Source organism: Notothenia rossii (genome assembly GCF_949606895.1).
Source record: "Notothenia rossii genome assembly, chromosome: 4".
NCBI lineage: Eukaryota > Metazoa > Chordata > Actinopteri > Perciformes > Nototheniidae > Notothenia > Notothenia rossii.
The window spans coordinates 16,507,367-16,524,122 of record NC_136902.1 but is presented as its reverse complement, the minus strand read 5'-3'; the positions used below and the strand labels follow the sequence as shown (position 1 = coordinate 16,524,122).

Below are 16,756 nucleotides of genomic sequence, written 5' to 3'. Positions count from 1 at the left end.
CATACCCATATGGAATTGTATTGTTAGGAATTACACGTTTAAATCCTCAATATGTTTATATGCACATGCATCAGTCTACGCTGAGGCCGGTGCATGAAATTGTGGCGGTGACACATATAGAGTATCTTCAAAGCAGAAAGGGCACATCTCTTCCTGAGGCTGGTGCAGCATCGCACTTATCCTTATACAAACCAAGAGTAAACCAAAACACTGGACCAAACATAATTCAACATCAAAGGAATGACGTCCGTTTATCTCGTTTATCCTTCATCTCACCTGGGAGGGAACACTCATGTGGAACTGTTTAATGATTTACTGTGACTGGTGCTTGAACGCTTCTTTGAGCATTTTGCTCTAGTCGCCCGTGTGTTATTAATTATTATTTTCTTTCTTTCTTCTCCAGAGAAGGCACTTTGAAGGCAGGAGACCGAGTAGTGAGCGTAGACGGGATGTCTTTAAACAGGGAAAAGCACGCTGACTCTTTGACCATGCTGATGCAGAGCGGCCAGGAAGCTCTGTTCCTGATTGAGTATGACGTCTCTTTCATGGGTGAGCACACGCACACAGGGAATATGTTGGGGGCATGGCAGGGCAGCGTGGCTCTGAGGGTAAATAATGTGGCCGTTTGGCTGCGTAGAGGAAAGTGTCGGTGCAGAAACAGAAAAAACAGAACAGAAAAGTGGAGATGGATAATCGTCATTGTTTTATAATAGTGTACTGTATGTCCTCTCGTAACTCCGAAATTAAAATATTTTAAAGTAAATTAGGTGAATTTGGATATTGCCAGTAGAGTAACCGGTACATATTGTGTTATTTAGAGGCACATTTTACAATACAAGTAGTTCTTTGTTCCACTCATTTCGACTCATTAGAATCAAATGTTGTCTAAAGGAATGCCCACCAACACAGATTGCGTCTTTATATTCTGAGTCAAGAAGTATCCTCACCATTGGGTCAACATTTAGTAAAATAAACCGATGAAGACTCACTACAGATTATACCCTCCGTTTGGTCACGGTGACTAATTCTCCATAAGATCACAAACTCTTCTCTATGCAAATTAGGGCAGGTCACCAAGGACATTCGACACACATTATCTCCCCGTTTTTGGGAGTTTAGGATCCAGACTTCCTGCCTCCAGACCGAACCGGTTCATAAATACTTTTAGAAGTGAGATCTGGAAAATGTGGATTTGTTCAGGTTAAGCTGGTTAAAGTTGATCTCAATTGATTAAAATGGTTCGTTGTAACAATGTTCGAATATTTGCAAATCATTGAGTGCAATTATTCTAGCATTTTATACTGAAGCACACCACTTGATGTGTCCAGCGGAAACCTCTCACTGAAACAAAAAATACATTTCCCTTTGTAATTGTTTAAGTCAAGGCAGTGAAATGACTGTTTTGGAGCACAGAGACCAACAACATGTTTGTAATTCTCATGAGACTTACTTACAATAATCCAGTAACTCGTTATTCAAACACCAGTTGGAGATTGTTCAAAGCTTTATCACTGTCTATGGTCACCCCTCTTGTAAACCCCATCTATACCGTTAAGACAATTTATATATCAATAATGTAAAAGAAAACATATTAAAATGAAAGTACAGTAAAAAAAAAAGTACATATTGGCATTCAGAAGCGTTATAAAAAGATAAATGCCTGATAAATAAGATTATTGTATTTATTTTTAAACACTTATGTTTGGAAATGTGTGAATCCCTTTTTCAGAAAATAAATACTTAAACTAGCAAACATAACAGTACTCATTATGAATGGCTCTTTTAAAAGTGTTACAATATTATACAATATAATCTTATTATATTTTTATCACAAAATATATACACGTAAGGGAATTTTAATGGTGTGATTTGTCAATGCGGAGCAATTTAAGATATATACTGTATACGTCTGTAGATAAGTATTATATTAACAACATATTTCTCTCCTGAGATTGAATGGGGTAGAAGTATAACACAATATTTGGGAATACTCAAGTAACTCACAAGTATGAACAATTGCACTTAATTACATTATTTGAGCAAAAGTACTTTGTTACATTCCACCAGTGCATATATATTATGTATACATATCTGTTTGGCCTCTCTCATATCTGTGTGTGTTATCTGTTTCAGAGGCAGTGCAGCGAGCCTCGGGCCCTCTGCTGGTGGAGATAGTGAAAGGTCCCTCCTCCAGCCTTGGGATCAGCCTCACTACAACAATATACAGGAGCAAACAAGTTATTATTATAGACAAGATAAAGGCAGGCAGCGTGGTGGAAAGGTGAAACCAACCTCTCCCCGTACACTGCTACACAGACACTTCCCAATAAGCAACAGCTTCCCTGACCCATTCTGCCCTGCTGTCTCTCTCTCAGGTGTGGAGCGCTGCACGCAGGTGACATCCTTCTGTCTATAGACGGGACCGGCACGGAGCACTGCTCTCTGATGGAGGCCACGCAGCTGCTCGCCAGCACCACTGATGTCGTTAAACTGGAGATCCTCCCCGCCAGTCAGAGCAGACTTCCTGTCAGACCGCAAGACACAGGTATGTCCTGGAGGTGACACAAAAGCAAGCAAATGAGCAGGGCAATGCAATGGTAAGGCTTCACAGTGGATGGAATGACTCATTGTTTCAGCTCTAAAGCCTGTGATGTAGTTCAGTGTGTACATCGTGGAGAACACACAGTACACAGGCTGGCTTCAGTGTGTCGTCCTCACCATATGTGACGGCTCTGCTCTCAGCTATTCTACCTGCAGCTGTGAGAGCCTAGCTTTCTCACATGTACTGTGAGTCAGCCTGTGTGTGTGTGTGTGTGTGTGTGTGTGTGTGTGTGTGTGTGTGTGTGTGTGTGTGTGTGTGTGTGTGTGTGTGTGTGTGTGTGTGTGTGTGTGTGTGTGTGTGTGTGTGTGTGTGTGTGTGTGTGTGTGTGCGTGCTGCTGGCCACAGTCCCTTTGGGTACACCCTCTGTTGGTACCAACAGGCCTTTAAATACTCAAACACACATGCACGTGCGCACACACACACGTTCTCTGTCAGAGATCATGTTCTGAAGACTTATTTCTGGGTCAGCAGCTGCAGGGCTCCTTAACATGTGAGCATGGGAGGAATCACACACCATGACAAAGAAGCAAGATGTAGTTTAATCTCCTCTGGTTGTCACTGAACCCTCTCTTCCATATCTTTTTTTGTCCTTTATTCAGTTCACAATTAGTCATTTTCAAGACTCCTCAGTTTAAACACTTGCATTTGCTCCTGTTTACTATTAATATCTCTTAATTCCAAGTGTAGTCTGTAGTGCATAAAATCTCACTGAAATGCAAGGCATGCATCTTGTCTTCTGAAATTTCTATTAGATAATGACTAATTTCTTGAATAAGATGCCATGACGTTATGATAAAAACATATTTTCACGGCTTCTCCCCCCCCCCCCCCCAGGGTAAGGCATGATTATAAGATGCAATTTGTCTAATCTCCTCTGGGGATTTAATAAGACTGATATGGCCACCGAGAGATTAGTTGTTAACGCTTCTTTCCACCAGCGCTGATCGAAAACACAATTTTTTTTAGAGCTCCCCCAAGGTGAGCTTAACATAAGCCGTCAGAGCCAAAGCTTCACAGGTTTGATGGAGTCCGATAGAAACTGGTTCTCCTTCTTGTATTCTGATTACATCCAGTTGGGTTTAACCAGGTTCCCTGAATATGGCAAGCGTCCCAGGCACTACTGCAGTCATCCATGTTTCAAGCAAATCCTCCATCCATGTGAGCAAGTTGTTGGAGATTAGACCCCTGCAAATGAAGCAGCACAGATTACTGTCACATGTAAAGCTCTGTGACGATTTTAGCTGCATTAATCTGTAAGGAAAGTTAATTATTGAGGTGATGTGTCATACAAGAGGTTATTTGTTTCCCATTTGAATGCTTTCCATACAATTTGACTGTGTTATACAAGCTTGGACGTGAGGGATGAGACGCCTTTCACAATTTACAATCTGCGCTCTCCATTTTATTCAAAGCAGAAGAAGTCAACACGGTTGCTACTTAAAAGAAACACATATGAATGAAACAGAATGAAATGAAAATGAGTGTAGCTGTCTGTCAAATCAGGTGCAGAACAGACACATCATCAGCAATCAAGCTTTCAGCTGTGTCCAATCAAGGTTGAGACACATGCCTCCAAACAGCCAGTAGCACTTCCTGGTGATCACAGCACTGTGGTCAACTTATTCAACATCTTTTTAAACATTCAGGCTCTTTTGAATTCAATCCTGAAAATGATCTCTAGTCTGCACTTAGCTTTTTGGAAGCTTTCTAGTAAAAGTAAGATTTACTTTTTTTGAATCCACCACTTCTCATTCAGCTCTGTGTGTCTAGCTGATACTCAGATGCTCATCAAAATACATTAAACCGCAGGATATAATCTAGTGTTCCATGACGAGAACATTAAATATCAATTACTCTGCTCTGAATTACCCCCCCCCCCCCAGGCTCTGTGTGATGTGGTACATATTTAGACATGGGAATGAAAAGCGTGATTTCATGGTTAGGATTTAGAAAAGTGTACAGAAGAGGATGGATCTGGTTTACTTAATGGATGTGTTTGCCTCCGTTTCGCTGCAGTAAAAGTGCAGAAGAGCAACAATCATCACTGGGACCAAAGCAGCAACTACTGCCATCCCCCACATGCCAGCCACGGAAAGACATGGAGCAGCCCAAGCCACCCACTCAACCAGCAGGACCACTGCAAATGTAAGTTATCACTTGTGACAGCACTGCTGCTGGCAAGACACCATAGCAGGAGACTTTTTTTTCTTCAGAGCATTTTTTAAATCTTTTCCAAGAGCTTTACTCGAACACCGTTACTAGAGTTATCTCCTTTTGTTGTATGTTCCCACAAGCGTTTGCTGCTGCTGTGGACATGAATACAATTGCCATGGTGATTTAGTTTAATCAGCCCTTTGATACGTGTAGTGCTATGTCTACTTTCAGCGGTGGTGAGCGGTGGCTTCTCTCCTTCCTCCACAGCCACCTCAGGCTTCAGCAGCCAGGGGAGCAACACGCTGCCCTGCCCCATCCCCCCCAGCAGCCCCCGAAACTCCACGGGCCGTAGGAGGGACAGGAAGAAGGATCACAAAAGCTCACGTATGATAAGCCGCATGCCCACCCTTTATTTCTTTTTTTATAACCACCTTAATGGGTCAGTTAAACCACATCAACCAGATCTATTATTTTGTCCACCCCATTTATTTGAAGGAAGTTAGTCTGAAGAACAGAAACACCTCATATGTTTAAATGTTACATGTTATAAATACACTAACATTTCATAACAAGAGACTGCATTACTTTTATCTAGATGTTCCTAATAATAAACTGACAACTGAGTGTATGTTGATTCGATTTCTACCTGCAAATTAAAAATAAGGTGAGAGATTTGTGTTTTGATGTTCTTCAGGATTGAACATTACTTTTCAGACATCTGTTTTATTTTTTAATTATCATTAGGAAGGGTTCATTTAAAGAAATCTAATTTCAATATTTTTCCATCATTTACAAAATAATAATCGTTAGTATTGTAATTAATTAATTAAAACAATTCTGGTACAAGATATCAACCCTATATGACAGACAAACAATACAACAAATGTATACCACTATTGTTTAAACTAACATTTATCAAGAGGGTAAGATGAGAATAATTTTTTCTGTATTCCTTATTTAGGTACCACCTTTTTAAACATGTTTTTCAGCGCAGTTAAAACACCTTTCCTCTGTTTTGCCGCCTCAGTGTGTGAACAGATTTGACTGACCTTGTGACGTAAACATGACTGACGTAAACTCTGACAGCGACTCATTCCCTCCCCATTCCCACGTCATCTCTGTGGTCGCATGTCTCTTCTCTTTATACTCCACAGTTTTTGTCTCCCACAATCCCTCTCTTGCTCCATTTATCTGCCACTTCTCCACTAATATCTCTCTGATGTGTCCCCTCCCTCCCCCGCTGTTTATCAGTATCTCTGGCCTCCAGCTCTGTCGGGCCAGGGGGGCAGGTCTTTCATGTGGAAACGAGCGAGGTCATCCTGAGGGGGGATCCGCTCACAGGTTTTGGGATCCAGCTGCAGGGAGGTGTCTTCGCCACAGAAACGCTGTCTGCTCCCCCAGTCATCCGCTTTATTGAGCCCGACAGCCCAGCTGAGAGGTAACACACAGAGACACCTAACGAGTAAACAAGTATTCTATAGAGCAGGGGTGTCAAACTGAAATACACAGTGGGCCAAAATAAAAAAAATGGGTACTTGTCGAGGGCCGGACTGGTTCAATGTTTATTGCAAAACGTATTGAAATTAACTTATTGCCCATATTAAACCTGGAACTAACAAAGCTTAAATAATTGCTTATAAAAACAACATTAAATAATCAGTTGCATTCATTTCTTATGGCTCTATCTGCAGATTTTTCAGAGTCATTTATTATGATTACATTTTTACACAGGGCCAACAACAGCTTCAAAAAAACTATTTCCCTCAAAGAAAAAAAAAAACATGCCCTGTGGTCGCAAGAAGAAAATTGCAGAAGGAAACATCCATTGAAACTCAGTGTGCTGCTGTGATGCTAGCTCAAGCCAGATACTTGGCATCTCTTCTTGGGTGCAAGTTCATCAATGTTTGGGCTCAGGCTCTGAGCTGAGGAAATCTTCAGGATGGAGTGAAGGTGTGCGTGCAATATACCGGCGGGCCAGATCGAATAGTAATTAAAAATTATCCTGCGGGCCGAAATTAAATCCACCACGGGCCGGATTTGGCCCCCGGGCCTTGAGTTTGACACATGTGAGTCACCTTGGATCTAGATGGCTCCACTGCTAATCATTCAGCCCCATGGGAGAAAATAACTAATTTTAACCTTGTGTTGCAATGAGTATCGTAGCTGAAGGCAGGAGCATTAATATCTGATTTTGTCTAATGCTGCGGTTCCCAAAATGTCCAACAGATGCATCAAAACATTTGTTGAAAACATGTGTGGATATTATCTGCTATGAAAAGTTATGCTCATTTTCATCAGAATTTAATTTACTCTTTACTGGGCAACACTAGCAGTGTGGCTTTATTGAGGCAATTAAGATCTGTCAGTTGATTTAACCACTACTTTGGTTTAGACTGAGATTTCTCAATAGTTATTTGATTGTCATTTAATTTTGAGAATTTTGAAGCTAATTCGACCTCGGGGATACATACTGACTTAAGGGATCCTCTGACCTTTACCCTAGCTTCAGGAAGAGTCAGGAACTTTGGTTCTTACAGCTATGTTTCCCTCACGATAACTTGTGTTGGAAACTTTTAATTTGTCCATTTTCTTTTTATATCTTAAAGAAAGAAAAGGATATTATTTCTTAAGTTCAAAACACCAAGGAATATTACAATAACAAATATTTGCTTTTTTAATACTTTTAAATAGTACTGTATGGCATCAAGAGAATGTGTTGAAGATGTTTTTGAAATAAGAAGTGAGCGTGTAGTCATGCAGAAGAGCAACAGATCTGGCCTAGTAACAAAAAAACAGTGAAAGGAGATGAGGAGTCAGTTAAGACATTTCAGTACATAAGCAGACCTACCTGAAGTCGGAAGTCTATTTAATTAGGTTTAATAACTCCAGAGTTTGAAATATAATGGCAGTGTTAACATTTCCACTAGAGTTGGTGACATTTGTAGCAAATATGCTTGTTTTTCCAGTCTTTAAAATGATTGTATGCATGGGGAAAAAAAACTGGCCTTTGGGTGAACTGTTCACCACTGGCAGACAATTATGCTATTATTATTATATAGGATAATACCGGTAACAACAGGTCTTCAGTAGATATTACTTTGTTTTAAGGGCCAGGAAACATTGGTGCTTGTCAACACTCTGCATGTTAATGGTTTATTTTCCTTTTATCCAAAAGTTGCAGTCAACAGATGTCCTCAGCAAATTAGAATAGCCAGTAATGTTGACCTATTGTGTGTCTGACAAACTCCCAGGAGCAGGGGTCCCCCGTAGTAGATGTATCACATTATACAAGAGGCATTGTTTAGTGGTGATAATCCCCCGTATTGGTATGTAGTCTTGTATTGATTGACATTGCATGTTGTAGCAATTAGCACCCTGCCCCGATCAGGCCAATGTGTTGTATCTGTCCTTGTCCTGCAACATAATGATGCCGTGTGGTGCGTGGGCCCCTGGGTCTTGTAACACGATAAGTCCAGCAGCAGTTAGACAGGAGTGACTCAAGTGCAGCATCCGACCGTGATGTCGGAGTCTCAGCCTCCACACAAGGTTAACAAGCAGTGGGGCTTAGTGAATTAATATCAGTTGACAGAGCTTCAATGTTTGTCCTTGCAATTAAGGGTCTGATGTAAATGTGTGATAATGTGAGATTTTTTTCTGTATGAGCTCGCTTCGAGGGGGTTTTACAAGTTCAAGTGAGGTCTGTGTTTATATTGCAAGCCTTGAGGCCATACTAATTTAATGATGTCATTTTAAACATTCACACCTCATGTCACACAGGCTGTAACGCTCAGGACTTTCTTCCCTTGAAAGCAGGAAATTTAAAGCCTGGTTTGAAACGAGTGTTGTTACGATTAGTAGATTAAACGCTTGAAATGTAAGCATCCTGGTCATCTATGAAGCAACACATTACCATATTTTATGTAATTTATGTAGCAATATTTTCATTCTGAGTTGTTTGTTGGACAAAACAAGAAGCTAGGATGCGCTCATTTCAGCCAGGCATTTTTTAATAAAGACATTAATCTGTCTGAGAAACTTTACGTTTTTTTTATTAAGAAAAGCCTTTGTTTTATTTGTGTGTGATGCCAGCTTTATGAAACTAAACTTTCTTTATGCCATCTTTTTTCTTTATGTCTGTCACATTTTATATCAGGGTTGAACACATTTCTGTATAATGTCATCGGTTGAATAGGTGCTGTTGAACTCTATCAATTAACACCACAAACTATTTCAACAAAAAATAAAAACTCTCACCTTCATTAAAGTAGGATTTATTTGAGTAAGTATTTAGTAGACTGCATTAGCCTAAGCCATGTTTAACTGGCTACACTGGATTTTATGAATTGATAGTTATAATGTATATGGTGTCGATAGTAATTTATCACTTTTCTGATTGGAGAGAAATTGACAGTATTAATCAGTAATTGTAATAATCATAAGTTGCAGCCCTAGTTGAAATGTGATCCTTTTATTTATCATCCATTTGCACCTAATCATATTTATTCCTAACATTTATACATATCTGTATTCCTATATGAACAGTCGTGGTCAAAACAGTCTTTCACCAGAGCTTTATTTCCACATTAATCCTTTCTATGTTTTGTTTCTGTGTGGAGGTGCGGGCTGCTGCAGGTTGGGGACCGGCTGCTGTCCATTAACGGGATCCCGACTGAAGATGGCACTTTGGAGGAAGCCCATCAGCTGCTCAGAGACTCTGCTCTGGCCAATAAGGTCACAGTGGAGATTGAGTTTGATGTCGCAGGTATCATATTGTGAAGATATATTCTTATAATGTGAGATCTCAGTCTCAATTTGTGCCTTCATACTTACATTTATCTTCAAATGTATCTTCCCTTTAAAACCAAATTAGAGTCAGTGGTTCCCAGCAGCGGCACTTTCCACGTCAAACTACCCAAGAGGAGAGGAGTGGAGCTGGGCATCACCATTAGTGGTGAGTTTGTTAGGATAGACCATGGGTGTCCAAACTACGGCCCGGGGGCCAAATGCGGCCCGCGGACCATTTTGACTTGGCCGTCAGCAAATTCAAAAAGTATAATGGAATATCTCTTGTATTGTACTTCTTAAATATAAAAATATATTACACAGTAGTATTCATGTGTTTTAATAAAACCACTTTTCGAATAAATTCAGTCAATTAAAGTTGGAAGCATTTTCTAACATATTGATAAGAAAAAATCCCAATGACTTATTTACATAACAAGCTTGAAATACACCCTTCATATTTCTCCTTATTATAATCAATCTGAGGCTTCTGTTTCAAGGGATGAGCTGCCAACACTCACAAGCATCATTTACATACATTTGATTGCTAACTTATAACTGAACTTATGAGGCAATATACCTCTAGGGAATAGCCCAGCCCTTCCTATATTTTTCTGTGTGTGGCCCTCGGTGGAAAAAGTTTGGACACCCCTGATCTAGATGAACAGCAGAGGGCAGTGTCGCTTAAAAATACCTCACAGAGCTGCATGCCTTTGAATCAGTGTTCTGTGATCCATAAAACTCAGGCTTGAAAGACCATGAGGGCTCATACCTCATTAACTCTGAACAATACCAGACTGTACCATCATTCATCTTCACTCAATGTGCCCTGAATAAACAGGAGGCCGAGTATGATTAGTGCAACAAAGACAAAAATAAAGTTGAGTTATTCCAAGTGGTTAATCAAAAAACTTCATAATAAAAACACTTAAATTGTTCTTCTTTTTCACCAGCTAGTAAAAAACCTGGAAAGCCCCTCATCATCTCCGACATCAGAAAAGGAAGCATAGCACACAGGTATGTCCTATCATCATCATCATCATCACAGAGCCATAATAATGACTGCTGAACTCCTTTCCATAGTATGTTCATTTACACAGTAAAATAAAGCCTATTGAGATTATATAACACAACATAAAATTGCTGCATCGACACAAAATACAAGCGTGCGCCTCCTGTTTTCGTAAATGGTCATCTGTACAAAATGTGTTCTTAATGCAAAATAATACGTATTTGAAGAAAAAAACGAATCGCTCAATTTCATTCACTAGATCAAATGTTGATTACAAAACCGTCTTATCCATTCATTGGATTCATTAATCTTTTTTGATAACATTGCCAAACATTTTTCAGTGTTGAGCTGAAGTATATAAATGCTTGTTCATTTTAACATTGTATTCCTCTCACAGGGCTATAGTATATCATTTAGTTTTTATGAGTACAGAAATGGTCATTGGCTATAGGACACATTAGGGTGACACTGTTTCTCAACACTTTACAGTTCAGGGTAAACTATGTTTTCCTGCCTTGTGTGGGATTACTCCATTACAAAATAACATTGTTTTGTGAATCCACTGTGTAATACAAACCTAATTTGGTTTGAGCTTTTCAAACGGGATCAGTAGGACAGAGCAGCTCCATTACAGAAGGGCTCGGGGTGAGGGGGAGGTTATGGTGACCCCCGAAGGATCCCACTGAGACACAATATGACTCAGGAGGAGCAGCTCCCTGGTCTTAGTTAATAGCTGTGATCTTTCTCGCTCCTGTATCCGGTAGAACAGGCACTCTGGAGCCTGGAGACCGGCTGCTGGCCATCGACAGCGTGCGTCTGGAGAACTGCTCCATGGAGGACGCCATGCACGTCCTGCAGCAGGCCGAGGACATGGTCAAACTCCGAATCCAGAAAGACGAGGACAACATTGGTACATTTATCGCTTGAAACGCAAAATAGGCATTCTTTGCAAAGTAACCAAACACAAAAACGTTTGTACTTAAGTACAATTTTTAAATATTAACTATTTACATTTGATGCATCTTTATAAGATCACAACATTTATAGGAAATCATTTTAGTTCTTACATCGCTACATTTATCCTAAAATTTTACTAGTTACCCTTCAGATTAATATTTTATATAAAATGACAAGATGGGCTTCTAAAATAATATTTATTGGCTTTTTGTCTCATTTAAATGACTTTAGGCTCTTAGCTGTTAAACCAAGATACACTTCCCCTTTCAACTTCTCCAGTTGTTTCGTTTGAATAACTGAGGAATTTTTTTTTTGTGTGTAGCTAACCCTTTTGAACTTTGAACTTCCCGAACCCCATTAATCATCTTACAACCCCTCATACTAATCTAATGACCCTTTGGATAGGGCCTCACCCCTAGATTGGGAACCTACTAACAGGGCTGCAAGAAACAAAGATTTGGTCCGGCTCAAAATAATGGAATAATTGTTCGTATAGATCTAAGGAAAGTGTAACGGATATCTATCCCAGGTTCCCAGAGCCCAAGTTTACATATTCAATTGTTTTGTCATTAAAAAGTCCAAATATATGAAGTGCATTACAAAAGAGAATTAACAAAACCAACAAATACTAATATTCATAAACCTGGAATCAATGAAATTAAGTACCGTAATTTTCGGACTATAAGGCGCACCTGAATATAAGCCGCAGCAGCCGCATACCACTCTCGGTTCCACTTTTACTTTTGAGCGCTACCTGTCTCACTCTTTTCCGGCCTCCTGCTTTTCCTGCTGGAACCCGCCGCTTAAAGGTGGGGGTCCGCGGACCGGCCATAGAGCCCATAGAGTTAAAGGTGTTGGCCGTTAGCTGTAAAAATCCATAGATTAGTCGCACCGTTAGCCGCAGCGTCGAAAAATAGGGGAAAAGGCGCGGCTTATAGTCCGAAAATTACGGTAGTTTACGAGATATAGTCATTTTAAAATTGTTCTATTGGTAATTGCACTCTTTAACTTGAGGATTAAATACGTTTTCTATCACAATTCAAAAGGTTATGCTCTGTTATTTGTCCATTTGCACAGACTTTTAGAAAATATATTGTATTCTATCTTGGAGTATTTAATGTTCGTTTTAATCTTGAGTTTAATGCGTGGAATCAACTGTTTCCTCTATTTGCTGTAGATGAGTTGGAGATGTCGGGCTCTATAATCTACACAGTGGAGTTAAAGAGATATAACGGACCGCTGGGCATCACGATCTCTGGGACAGAGGAGCCCTTTGACCCCATCGTCATTTCAGGCCTCACCAAGAAAGGCCTGGCAGAGAGGTGAGAGACAGGCAGGAGGACAGGTCGGGGGTAAAGAGAGATTTGATAGGATGGTGACACATGCTTTATGTTGAGGCTAGTCAAATCTGAGGAGGTCCCTTAGGGATTTTTTTTTAGAGTAAACAAGACAATAAACAATGTCAGTCTCGTCTTTTTCTAAAACAAGAAGCCTCTTTGTTTCCGTCCCAGTCAGCGCGCTGGCAGCCTGACAGTTTCCCGGCCCGTGTGTTGTACTGTCTCGTATCTCTTTTTCTCCTCTGCAGGACCGGAGCCATCCATATAGGAGACCGAGTGCTGGCCATCAACGGGGTCAGTCTGAAAGGGAAGCCGCTGAGCGAGGCCATCCACCTCCTGCAGATGGCCGGGGAGTCTGTCACCCTCAAGATAAAAAAACAAGCTGACAGTAGGTTGTTTTGGTCTCAAATGTTTCCTTTTTTACCTCTCAGTGGTTTGAAAAACATGATCTTGCAAATGTAGTGGAAACAAAACAGAAAGAAACAATAAGAAAACAGTTTTTTAACTCAAAAAAAGGTTACGTTAAAAGTAAATGTTGCTTGCCATTCTCTTGCTGAAGGAAAACAAACAAAGACACAAAGTGTAAAAAACAAAAAGAAGTAGGGGAAAATAAAGACAATTGCTGGGTTTTGATAACCTTTTAAAATGCATTGATTTAGCTTTCTTTGAGGCTTAAATGCTACAGAAATGATTAATTAAAACTGATAAAAGGTGCACTTCCTCCTTGTTTGATGATTATTTCAATCTCTGTTCATTCCCAGAGTCTGATGGCCGGCGGCCTCTGGACAGAGAAACTGGGTTTTTAAGCGACACAGAGGATGAGCTGACAGACTCTCAGAAAACCAGCAAACACTCTGAGGTCTACTCTGCCACTCTGCCCAGTTTAGACTCTGCCATGAGCTCCTGGGATAGCTCAGGGTTCGATGCAGGCTACGGTAGCCAAGGTAAGGTCCACTGGATGCTTAGTTACCTCTAATGTACCTCTTTTATGTCTTGCATCCAATAAGGTCATTCTATGTTCTTGTGTGTATTGTTCAGGGACATATCTCCACAAAGCCTCAGACCTATTGCTCAATCCAAATGACTGGCGACGCACGAAGCTCAGAAACCAAATCAGCTCCAGCTCTGCAGGCCTGGTCCACCACTCAGCGCTGTACGATGGGAGGTTCACTGAGGACGAGTGGGATAATATACCTGGGTAAGGGCTCAGGTCTGCAGTTTACATCCTGTCAACATCTTGTTACATGTCAGTGCCGCTTCTCGTGCTTTGTTTCACAGTAAAGGATGTCTTTTTATTCGAATCATATTCTGTGTATAAGCATTGGAACTGGACTTGTGGTGTTTTAGGTACTTGAACATGTTTTGCTATACCTGAATGTTGTATTTTTTACCACACACACACACACACACACACACACACACACACACGACATGCATAGTTACTCTACAGATCAAGTATTTATATCAAATGTACATTATTACTTCATATTGTTTAACACATTATTAGAGAATAAGCCAGTGGTTTACAGTCAATTCCCCTCATCATGTTTCAGGATTCAATAAGAGTTATTTCATATCAAGACTTCTGAAATTAACTTTTGAGTAACAGTTTGAGGCTTAAAGACGTAGATTTATTGAATACTTCTCAAAAAAGCAAAGATTATAGAAGAGTAAAAAGATATATAACTAGTAGGTTTATCCTTTTTTTCCATCACTCTGTGTATAGTGCTTCTGTGGATCATTGACAAAAACAAACTGCACTGTGTGAATTATTTTTCTCTTCATTTTGTGTTGTATGCGTTCATGTTTCGTGCTTTTCCAAAACTGTCTTTTCTCTTCTCTCTTAGGTATTCTCTCTCTCATCTGCTTTACTAACTGCCCACGAGTCTTTGGTGTTTCACATAGATACATCTTTTTCTGTCACCCCTTGTCTACAACAAAAACGTTTCCACAAAAAAGCGCTCCAAGGATGCATCAGCCTTATCTGTCTCTTCACACTCCTCCCTTTTTTTTTCTGAACTTTTGTGTCACATGCTTTACATTTTCTGCTTTTTTGGGGGGGGGCGATGTTACTTTTAGTTGACTTGAACTCTTTTATAAAGGCTTATCTAGTGGACTCCAAACGTGTGAGAATTAACAGTAAAAACCCTCAATGTGGTCCTGAGAGGTTTTCAAAGGGATTCTCCAGCGTGCAGCCCAAAAAACTGCATTTCCCATGCTGCCTCTTGTCTGCGGCACACCGGCCTCGAGACCCGCTGGGCTGCTCTCATGTTCTGGTTCCTGCGTTGTCATAGATTCGTCAGCCCCCCTCGTTGCCATGGCACCCTGAACCAGGATGACAGCTTCTGGTCCCAGGCTCTGCAGGACCTGGAGACCTGCGGACAGTCGGAGATACTCAGGGAGCTGGAGGTAGGCCTGCCTGTCATCTCCACCCCCCCCCCCCCTCCTGCTTCCTCCTCCATCTGCTTTGTCCCACTCATGTACTCATAGCCCAGTGTCACCCTAAAAGAGCATGCCAGATGAAGCATTATGATAATCGCCAGAGTGTGTAATCTGTTATTAAATCTGACAACACAGGCCGGGCACCTGCTGCCTCTAACCCAGGAAGGCTTTGTGCAGTGCCCTGGTCTCTAATCAGGCTCTGTGGATACTTCATGAGATTATGTTGTGCTGTCCAAATGGATGTCTTTTTTTCTGTCCCTTTTTATTACATGATGCTCTTTGATGTTGTGCTCTTTCAGGCATCCATGACAGGTAGCGCTCTCAGTTTGTACCTGGAGGAAACCAAGACCAACGACGACTCAATGTTTCTCTCTGAAATCAGTCCCATTAAAAGGGAAGCAATGCACTTTGAGTCTAACAACAAAACCAACCTGCACATGTTGACTGGAAGCAGAGACCTACCCCCCCGGGGCAGAGGAGACCCCTCGGATATCGTGTCCCCTACCACGCTGGCACTGCACAAGGTAGTTGTTTTAGGGATTTACACAGTAGAATTCATCATTTGAAAATAAACAACAGTATTCATTATCAGTAAACGCAAGCAGTTACTGACTCCCTGTTGAGAATCATGGGTCCTCAACAGGGAGTCAGTGACCTCTAGGGATCATGTTCGTAACCCCCTCCATAAATAATTAGGGGGGTATTTGGCCCAATTTTGTTATAATGTACCCAATTTTGCCCACTTCTCTCTTCCTTTTTAACTAACAACATACACATTTTTGGCCCAGTTGCCCCTTCCATTTTTAACTGGTAACAATGTAATTGTTCCTTATACGTATAAATAAGGTACTCTGTAGTAAAAAAAGAAAAATACTCCCTTATTGTCAATCTCTTTCCATTCTCTTGTACCATATTGTACCCAAATCATATTTGATAGTCCATATGCACTACTACAATAATCTATAGACACATGATTATCTGATCATTGATTTATCAGTCAGCTTCATTCCCAGTTTGAAGGATGAACATGGGGCAAACAAGTGTCCTGAGGGAACATGCCCATAATGACGTTTATACCTGCGTGCCTCCTTCATTGGACTCACTGTGCCTGTTGTACTGTCTAACTGGACCCAGTGGATACCTGGCCAGTCAGGACTTGCAGTATGTTTACAACAGAAACACACAACATTCATTATGCATCATTACATGCTGTGACCTTGGTGTGTACTCCCTGAGAAGCTGTTTGCTGTCATCTGTGCATCTCAGAATGTAACCGGAACAGAGCATGCTCTAGTGACAAAGCATCACCGTCAGGCGGTGTGGAAATATAAATAGTTTTGAGTTGACGCATCTGACTTCATATCATGGAAAGTCATCTGAAGTCCTAGCTTTTAAGTGGTATCTTGTTGTACCAGCTCAGCTTATGTGGGTCTGAATCCCAAGAGACACGTGACACAGAGACATGTGGTC

At 40.8% G+C, this 16,756-nt stretch overlaps 1 protein-coding gene across 4 annotated transcripts in view; it reads left to right on the top strand.

Moving 5' to 3' along the window:
- Positions 1–16,756, top strand: part of LOC307036658 (glutamate receptor-interacting protein 2-like) — a 33,666-nt gene that overhangs the window by 13,400 nt on the left and 3,510 nt on the right. For 3 of the 4 annotated variants that reach the window (XM_079677174.1, XM_079677175.1, XM_079677176.1), the window contains exons 7-22: positions 404–549; positions 2,134–2,281; positions 2,376–2,545; positions 4,619–4,747; positions 4,988–5,140; positions 6,008–6,194; positions 9,373–9,518; positions 9,627–9,707; positions 10,492–10,555; positions 11,315–11,460; positions 12,685–12,829; positions 13,093–13,232; positions 13,606–13,788; positions 13,883–14,042; positions 15,139–15,253; positions 15,586–15,810. In XM_079677174.1, the coding sequence (XP_079533300.1) occupies positions 404–549; positions 2,134–2,281; positions 2,376–2,545; positions 4,619–4,747; positions 4,988–5,140; positions 6,008–6,194; positions 9,373–9,518; positions 9,627–9,707; positions 10,492–10,555; positions 11,315–11,460; positions 12,685–12,829; positions 13,093–13,232; positions 13,606–13,788; positions 13,883–14,042; positions 15,139–15,253; positions 15,586–15,810 (2,338 nt within the window). Of the gene's footprint in view, positions 1–403; positions 550–2,133; positions 2,282–2,375; positions 2,546–4,618; positions 4,748–4,987; positions 5,141–6,007; positions 6,195–9,372; positions 9,519–9,626; positions 9,708–10,491; positions 10,556–11,314; positions 11,461–12,684; positions 12,830–13,092; positions 13,233–13,605; positions 13,789–13,882; positions 14,043–14,691; positions 15,110–15,138; positions 15,254–15,585; positions 15,811–16,756 lie in introns of those variants that run through there. The other variant, XM_079677177.1, reaches the window with a different exon arrangement.